Raw genomic sequence first — 9,490 nt, 5'->3', positions numbered from 1 at the left:
AGAGAGAGAGGGGAGAGGAAAGGGAAAGGAGAGAGAGAGAGAGAGAAAGAGGAAAGAGAGGGAGAGGAAAGAGGCATAAAATAATTCATTTGCATTTAATTGTAATGGTTCAAAGAATGTTCGGAAAAATGTTCGGCCCTCCAGCACGTTCACTTCATCCAATCTGGCCCTCTTTGAAAAAAGTTTGGACACCCCTGCTTTAAGAGGAAGGCTGTTCAACTGTTTAATAACTTTCATAGTCAGGAAATTCCTTCTTAATTTGAGTTTGGATCCCTCTGTCCACAGACTGATTCTTCTCCTACACTCCTGCATTCCACAGAATAAATCCGCTTTCTCTTTCCTCAGAGGATACTTGAAGCATTGGAAAATTGTTATTGTGTCTCCTTTTAGCTCTTTTTAGACTAAACATACTATACCCAGTTTCTTTAACTATTCATAATAGGATTTAGCCTACAAGCCCCTCACCATTATTCCTGATCTTCTCCGCACACTTTCCAGAATTCTTCTTGAATTGTGGTGACCAGAACTGGGCAGCATCGTTGGGGCCTCAGTCTCTTCAGAGAGAGGCTGTTCCATAGGGAAGGACTGATCAAGTCACCCTTGTTGACTGAGGAGACCCAAAACATGCTTTTGCTACTGAATCTGATAGAATGGGGAGAAACCATGGGGGGAGAAACAGTCTGGCTCAGTTTGTGATGGCCTAGATAGTTATGATTCATGTAACCCATTTCAAAGTGTGGGTGGCACCTTTCTGTTGGGCTGTTGGGCTGTCTTTCAAAGGCCTCCCTCCTGTGGAACAGCCTGCTTTGGTATCTGGGTCTCTTCCCCTTTATTATTCCTTCAAAGACGGATAAACCTGGCTCTTCAGAAGAGCACTGGAGGACAATGAAGGGTGGGGTATTAATTACTATAATTTACTGCTTGGTCTAGTTTTGGTGTGGCTGTTAACCACTCACAGTTAGTAGGACATATAAATCTGAACAAACAAATAATCAGTCCAAAAGGCTTTAACAGATCTTGCCTTGAACATGGGCAGCATTCTGTGGCCCCTAAGTTACCTCCTGTTCTATGGTCTGTGATCCTCCTTGTGCCCAGTGCACTTTGTGGAAGGGCCAACATTGCAGAGTGGGCATTCTCCCTGACAGGCCTGTCACCTTGCATCCTCCAGTGATGAGACAGATGATTGGCATTTGGACCTGTTGCTTCTTCTGCTTGGCAGAATTGGGGCCTTTGAACTTCTGCCTTGTTAAGAGCTATGTCCCCTCCTTCGCCTTACATAACAAGGCTGTGGCATTTCCCCCCTTTCCTCCAGGTTTGGAACCAAAATGGTAAAAATCCATCTATAACATATGAATACATCCTGCAGACAAGACCTCATTTGAAAAACCTGCCACCAATTTACTATGGCTTCTCTGAATCAGATAGTGAAGAAAAAACAGAGTTTGAAGGAGGATTTCTTTTGGGGCTCGCTCAGCTCAACACCAGCCTGCTGGCCACCCTCTCCCAAGAAAAGGGCCACCTGGAGAAACTACTCTTTGACCAGCAAGGGCGAGTGGATGAACTGAAGCTGAGCAAGATGCAGCAGACCAATGAAGTTTACCCTAGGACCCCACTTGAGTATGGCCCTGTCCTCCCGAGCAAGATCTCCACAGGTGAGTAACCCAACGCTAAGGGCAGGCTTCTCCTTGTGGAGGTCCTGCTTCATGGCCATTGAAGCTCTTGCTGGAAAGGCCTTCTTCCAGTTAAGACGTTCAAGCTGTATTTTTCATTTCCATGGGTGTAAATTTCAGGGAGCCCTCAAGCTGGATGGCCCTTGAGAAGGGATCCAGATTACAGCATCCCACACAGATGCCTGCCCAACCCTCACTTGGACAAACAAACAGTGACTTTCAGAGCTTTGGAAACTATCTAGATTGATGTGGCCAAAATTGTCTGGATTGATGTTGCCTTCTTTGCCACCATATTGCACAGCTGGAAATTCATTTTGCCGTCAACTACTGTTCCAAAATTTTCATGAGTAGCAAGCCAAGTGTTTGATTTCTGTTTTCAAGTGGGAAACATTAGGCATTGTTCTGTTGCTTTCGGTTCATTTCTCAAAGCTAGTGTTTCTAAGTCTTGGCCATTTTAAGATGTATGGACTTCCAGAATTTCCCAAAGAGTATGAAACACTGTTCTAAGCTATCCAGATTGTTTTGAATTATTTTCTGTTTTCTCCAGTATTAACCCAATCTGTAAGGATCCGCCTCCGTTTCCCTACCCAAAAAGTAGAATTTATTTCAAAAGGAACTTTTATTGGCAGGTACAGACAGCAGGAAAGCTAGGCAGAATCTGAGGGTTTCTCGCCCGTGTAATAATAACCACTCATCTCACATGTGTCACTTTAGGTGGGTTAGAGTAAAATAGATAAAATATATAACAGAAAAATAAAAACATGTGGCAGTCAAGCTTCTTAAACAGGACCATCAACAAAGTGTGGACTCTTTCATACATCCAGAGACCCACATATGGGCACAAAAACACATTTCAAGGATATATTGAAGGACCAGCAGGGTCAGATCTAGTCTGGTGTCATAATAACAGAGTTGGAAGGGAGGTTGGAGGTGTTCTAGTCCAACCCCCTGCTCAAGCAGGAGACCCTAGACCAGTCCAGACAATGGAATAATGTTCTAAAGGCAGAAAAAAGCCTCCTTCTGGGCCCTGCCAGTTGACAATCTTTCACTGATGATGCCTAGGATATGCTTGTCCTACTAGACCAGACAGGATAGGTAGAAGCAATAGAACAGAGACCATCCAGGCCTAAGCCCTGAAAAGCTTTAAAGTTGACAGTCGAAACCGAATTGTGGCCAGAAGCACATTGGGAGCCAATGTAGTTCATGGAGCAGAAGCTGAAGCTTCCAAGTATTTCTCAAGAGCAGCCCATGTAAAGTAATCCAAGTGGGAGGGGATTGAGGCATGAGTGATCATGAAAAGAGACCCTCTCCCCTCTCTGGGTCAGGAACAGGTACACCTGATGCACAACCGGAAATTGCACAAAGCCCTCCTAGCCAAAGCTAGGTCCAGATGAATCCCCAGATTGTGCGCCACGCCATCCTGAACCAAAGATGGAAGGCTTCTGATGCCACTCAGCCTCGCCTGGGGGTGGCAAAGCCTTTTGCACCCCATCCAGGCCTCTGCAGTTATTATTATTATTATTATTATTATTATTATTATTATTATTATTATTATTATTATTATTATTATTATTATTATTATTATTATTATTATTATTATTATTATTATTATTAATAATAATAATAATAATAATAATAATAATAATAATAATAGCCGCCTATGCAAAGAAGCTGAAGAAACAGTGGACCACCTGGTAAGCTGCTGCAAGAAGATCGCACAGACTGACTACAAGCAGCGGCATGACAAAGTAGCAACAATGGTGCATTGGAAGATCTGCAAGAAATATCATTTGCCTGTAAGCAAGAACTGGTGGGATCATAAAATAGAGAAAGTCATAGAAAATGATAAAGTNAGACCTACAAATAGAAATAGAAAGACTGTGGCAAAAGCAAGCAAGGGTAGTACCAATAGTAATAGGCGCCTTGGGTGCAATCCCAAAACAACTGGAGCACCACTTGAACACCATTGGCATTGACAAATTCGCCATTAGTCAATTGCAAAAGGCGGCCTTACTAGGAACTGCTTCCATCCTGCGACGATATCTGTAATACTATCAAACATCCACATCTGCCTATCCCAGGTCCTGGGTAAGGACTCGATAGGTAGACAAAATGCCAAATCCAGTCTGGACATCTGGCTGACTGTGTGATGATCAATAATAATAATAATAATAATAATAATAATAATAATAATAATAATAATAATAATAATAATAATAAAAAGTTGGGAGGGACCTTGGAGGTCATTTAGTCCAACCCCCTGCTCAGGCAGGAAACCCTATACCATTTCGGACAAATGGCTGTCCAGTCTCAAAAACTTCCAGTGTTGGAGCATTCACCACTTCTGGAGGCAGGTTGTTCCACTGGTTAATTGTTCTAACTGTCGGGAAGTTTCTCCTTAGTTCTGGCACCCCTCGGGATTCTGCTTAAGCTTGTTGAAATTGGATCTCCTGAATCTGGGGGAAGGTATGAGCAGTTTCCCTTTCTCTAGGACTCCAAGAAAAGAGAATCACTTCCTTGCAAGAATCCTACTACTTTCCCAGTGATTACAAACGGATCTTAGGAGAATCAATCTCCTTGTTTTTCATCAGCCTCCTACAAAATAAAAGTCGGCAAGGCCACGGAAAAACACTTTGGGACCTTGCCATTTTGGCTGAGCTGGTTTTCCAACAGATGTCCAAGTAGTTGAACTCGCCTGTTATTACTGTGTCTTCCTTCCACAAACATTTAGAAATTAATCCAGGAGGATTTTCTCCAGGTCATCTGCCTAGTTTGGCAATCTCTAATTCTACCCCAAGAATATGTTCCCCTCCCTTCTATTCTTACCCAGGCGCTCTGGCTGGACCCCCAGATTCCTGATCTCAGTGCACATGTGCATTTCCTTCACATGTAACACCATACTTCCCTTTGTGTGACTTCTTCCTTTTGAACAAAGTTCACCCTTCAGGTCCTGCCTTCCACTTTTTTACTGCTTCTCCCCCATATTCTGGGTGGCTCTCTGGAATCCTTGGGCCACATAACATTACCTATCCTTTCTTACACTCAGGTGGCCATTACAAAGTGCCTCCATGGCTTGTGCATTCCTCCAAATTCCTTCTAGGTCACCCCATCCCAGAAAAATCTTTTTTCATCTCATTCAGGAAGAGGCACACTATTCCTTGTAAAAAAAAAACTCGACCCTTTACCTATTTCATCAATCTATTTAGCAAGCATGTTTTTCATCCTAATGGCTATTATTGTAGCAAACAACATTCTTTGCTGGAGCAAATTATGGGAACCTGCATGTATTTCCATGCTTTATTATCCCCTTAGAATAGTCTGAAGAGTTTAAATGAAAAAGTTTCTGCTGTTTGTGTTGTTCCAATATTGTGCTAGAAACAGAGCCCTTTGTTACTAAATTTTCTTCCAAATCTGGATGAATCACATTGAAGTAACTGGATCAAATTGGGCCATATCCAGAGCTCTAGATACTCTGGGCCAAGTAACTCTAGATTATCAAGTTTTATTTTTACAGCAAAACCATGGATATACTATGTGAACCCAGCATTATCTCTCAACCTCAGAAGTCTCCATCTACATTATGGAATTATAAGAGTTGGATTTACAATCCTTACATCAAGAGTTTTCTGGATTACCACAGTAGAACATTGGGAGTCTGAGGTGTAGCCCATCTGACATTTTCCATTTCACTTTTTGAATTTGGTCAATTGTTCAGTTACCTTTGTTTTTTTCCCACTTCTCATTCCAGAATCAAACACAACTAAAACCAATTATAAGGTGGAAGGAAATAGAAGTGAACTGGACTCCCTACTCCCTTCCCAAGAGTTCCTTTTAGAAAATACAATCATCCACAGCTTTGGGGAGAAGAGATCAGATTCAAAAGAATCCATCTGGAACAAGACCCTGAACAGTATCTTTTCTCCAGTGAACCCCATCAACACTTTTGGGCCTGAAATAGACCGTCTTTATGTTGATTATGATGACAGTGATGACCTGCTGGCTTATGCTGCTAATGGCACTTTTATGGAGCTGACCCATGAGGAAGCCAGCAACATATCTGCAGAGATCCAGATTTCCAATGCAACTATTTCTGCTGCCAATGCCCAGGGGAACAGAACCCAGAAGATAAGGTAAGTAACTGACTATGCTTTTTGGGAAGTGAAATTTTGCTCTAATGTTGTTTCTAATGCATTTCAAGATGAAGACCTGTACAGTAAGTAAGATAGATACTGTTATTTAAAAAAAAGCTGAGTTGCTTTCCCAAAAAACTATGTGGAAAAAGAGAAGGTTGTTGCACATTTGCCTGAATAGAAACTCAATTCATGTGAAGACCTTTTCTATCCTCAGAGCATCCTTCCCTCCAGAGAGGAAGATGTCATGGTATGTGAGAACGGCCTTGAAAGAAGAGGGGAAGGAGGGAATGATCAGATAAGCAAGGGAGAAGCCCCGAGTGGTTTAATGGTCAGAGAAAGAAGCTTAGGCACTGACAGACTTGCAAGATTCTGTTAATGTAACCTTACAAAAAGTAGAATTGTCTTATCTGGTCGTGTTCCCAGTCTAGCTTACTTGGGATGGTTGACCTAGGAGAGACTTCTCTCCCTTCCATATTAACATGCACACACACCCATGGCAGTGGGACATGCACTCCTTTTCTCCTGGAAGAGGAGGAAGAGGAGGAAAGGACCACAAGATCTCGAAAGTTCTAAACTTGGTGACCTGGCAGGAAGAGCTATTAGGCTGATGCTTGCTGAGCCCAGCACAAAATTTTTTGAAGTTTACATAATTCCTCTTCGAACCTGCCTTCATTTCATTTCATTTCTCCTTTTCTTTTTCCTTTCCTCTTTTTTCCAGTTCTGTTCCCACAAGGAGAAAGTAGATGTACTGTATGTTGGTTTGAGTGTGTAAACAGTGAATGCGCATTTTGTGTATGGAATATGTAGATATTATTGGGAGATTAAATTTACATATGAAATGCCTTATTTTATAGGCAGTTAATTTGGTTTAAGACAGAATTGGCAAGCCTTGGTTAACAGGTTTGGGAAATTGAACATTGCACAGGATTCTTTTTTTTTTCTTTGTTCGAAGAGGAACATCTTAAATTTAGGATCGACTTCCTTTTGGTAATTATGGTAATTTTAAAGTAAATGAAAAATGCAAGAAAACAATCAAGCCCAAAGAGCACCAAGGTTCCCTTAAATGAAAACTGTATTATACAGATTACAATCAGGTTCTTTAATATCAAAATGTTCTTCAAATAAAAAAGAAGAAAGGTACATTGCTATTACGATCTTTCTGGTTTTATGCTGGAGCAGAATCTAGAGAAAACAGAGCAGGTATGTTCCTTTGGGATGGGAGGTGGTTCTGAAGTCATTGGGTCCTACATAACCTGAGCCTGAACCAGAATCTGAGTTTTGCATCCTGGCTTTTTAAAGCACTCCTTCAGAAGATGGGCACAGTTCCTAGGCAGTTGGCCTATTAAGGGGAAGACTTGCTCTGCAAATCCAAAACAGCAAGGCTGGCAGGAAGCAGCAATTAATTGTAGATGAGACTTAGCTAGGCCAGGCGAATTTCCAAGTCCAGCAGTCCAAAGTCAAGCCAAAGATTTACATGCCAAATCAAAGGAGAGACAAGGTCATAGTAAATCAACAAGCTGTGTTGTAAATAACAAGATCCCAAGTGTCTCAATACACAAGCCAGATGCTGGAACTGCTTCTTAGTAAGATACCCTTGTTTCTAGAACAACTTTCTCTCTGCTGAGTATACACAGCTGTAGTCAGGCCTTGCTCAATGTTCTGCTGCTTGCTCAGAAGTTGCCCCCTTTGGTGAAATGCAGAGATCCCTGGAGGAATTGCTGGGGTGAGGGGTAATTGAGTGCCTGGGGCAGTCTGTATTGCAATTGAGTCAGAACATAAGGAATAGACAGAACAATCCAAACTTGGCATGAAATGTGGCTACAGTGATGCTGGTTGAAACTGGGAGATGATTACCAGTGATTTTTCAACCCAACTCAGAATGCAACTCTTGACTTTGAAAGGGCTGCTGTAATTCATTCCACTTATACGTTCACATCTGCCTTCTTGAGTCCTCCCATCTTCTTCTTCTTCCTAGTTGAGGACGCCAGCATTTTGTGGCCTGGTGTATCACGGAGCCCAGTCACTGTCTGGCTGGCTGTGGTGCAGGAATATGACCTCATCTGGGACTGCCCTCAGCAGCAAATTAAAAGTCTGCTTTATACCACAAGCCCTGTAACCAAAATCACAGAGGGTGTTGTGTATTCCGTGACACCCTTACGCCAGACTTAGTTTGGTTATTTTTATTTTGTTAATGTCAATGGTCTGACTAGCAAACACAAGCAAAAATGGAATCCTCTGGGCAATTGAATCCCAAAAGATAAATCTTTATTGGATATACCATCTCAGAACTGAAGAAGCAAAACCAGCTCTGGGGTTTCCCACATGAAAGCTTACAAAATTAAATAAAAGGTTCCCTGGTTCCCACCCCTCGGGTGTTCATCTTGTCCAATGGTAAAACTTCTTTTTCTTATGAGAATAGTCCACTTCTCTATCGAGCACCTGAAGCAGTGACCTTGGTGTTTTGCGTGCTCTCATGGTTTGTGAATGGCTCTTTGCATTCTATTTCCTCCCTTTGCTTTCCACGCCCCCTTTTTGTTGGCAAGATGATTAGCATTAGAAACTAGAAATCAGTATAGTGATTCAGTCCTGAAGGAAGGGTAGACCTGGGAAAATATTAAACACAAAAACATCATTACTCAAAATCCTTAGTGTTCAATCATCTCTTTGGACGTTGATATTTGGCATGGAACCTTCTTATTAACTTGTCTGCACTAACATTATGGGCATCAGTTGAGGGGTAGCCTTTCCACTGCACTCAGTACTGTGACTTCCCCTTAAAGTATCTTCAGTATTTTCTCAATCTCATAGTGTTCCTCACTGCCCACCATAACAGGAGGAGGGGGCTCCTTTCCAACTGGCCTCAGGTTCCTTGAAGTGGCTTTAACAGGCTACAGTGGAACACTGGATGGACCTGTCTTAAGACTTTCGGTAACCACAGTTCAACTGTAACTGGGCTTATAATCCAAACAATTTGGGGAGCCCTTTTCCAGTCAGCCTGCTTCTTTTGTGACTCCTTGGTTTTATTGAGTGCCTTCTGACATCCCCCAGGTGGCTTTTAGGGTATCCATCCATTCAGCTAGCGATACTGAGGAGGGAGGTTCCCTTAGAAGCTCTGGCATGGGTACAAACTCCAGTTCAGTGGCTACTTTGAATGGGGTGAGCCCAGTGCCACTATGGACTGAGTTATTATAAACCACTTCTGCGAAAGGCAGGAGCTCCACCCAATTAGTTTGCTGATAGTTCAGATAGCAACGCAAGTATTGCTCTACTAATGCATTGATCTGTTCAGCTGATCCATTAGTACTCGGATGAAACCCTAAGTCCCTGGGAGGAGCCTATTAATTTTATAAACTCTCACCAAAAGTTTGCACTAAACTGCACCTCCTGGTCAGAGATGATGTGCTCCATGCAGCCAATACACATGCTGCACAAACATTTTGGCCAAATTCTGGGATAAAGGAAGCTTCGGGCATGCCATGAAGTGCGCTTGTGTAGCGGGGACTGCCCGAGAGTGCTTGCAGGAGCTTGACTGGGAAGGGGAAGATTGGGACAGCTGCAGTTGGCTTGGGTGTGGCTGGCGTGAGTGGAAGGAGGAAGGATAGAAAAGGGAAGAAAAGGAGAAGGCCGGGGTTGGTTGGAGTTGAGAAGGGAAGGTCTGGAAGCTTACTTTATTTTTCTATCAAGGGT

At 42.6% G+C, this 9,490-nt stretch overlaps 1 protein-coding gene across 1 annotated transcript in view; it reads left to right on the top strand.

The window, feature by feature from the left end:
- Positions 1-9,490, top strand: part of ADAMTSL2 (ADAMTS like 2) — a 105,509-nt gene that overhangs the window by 43,331 nt on the left and 52,688 nt on the right. The window contains exons 9-10 of the mRNA XM_029284855.1: positions 1,313-1,652; positions 5,419-5,800. Coding sequence (XP_029140688.1) covers positions 1,313-1,652; positions 5,419-5,800 — 722 coding nt within the window. The remainder of the gene's footprint in view (positions 1-1,312; positions 1,653-5,418; positions 5,801-9,490) is intronic.

The sequence above is a fragment of the Protobothrops mucrosquamatus genome, unplaced genomic scaffold (genome assembly GCF_001527695.2).
Source record: "Protobothrops mucrosquamatus isolate PMUCROS unplaced genomic scaffold, P.Mucros_1.0 scaffold1036, whole genome shotgun sequence".
In the NCBI taxonomy this organism is placed as follows: domain Eukaryota; kingdom Metazoa; phylum Chordata; class Lepidosauria; order Squamata; family Viperidae; genus Protobothrops; species Protobothrops mucrosquamatus.
This window is presented reverse-complemented; position numbering and strand designations above follow the sequence as displayed.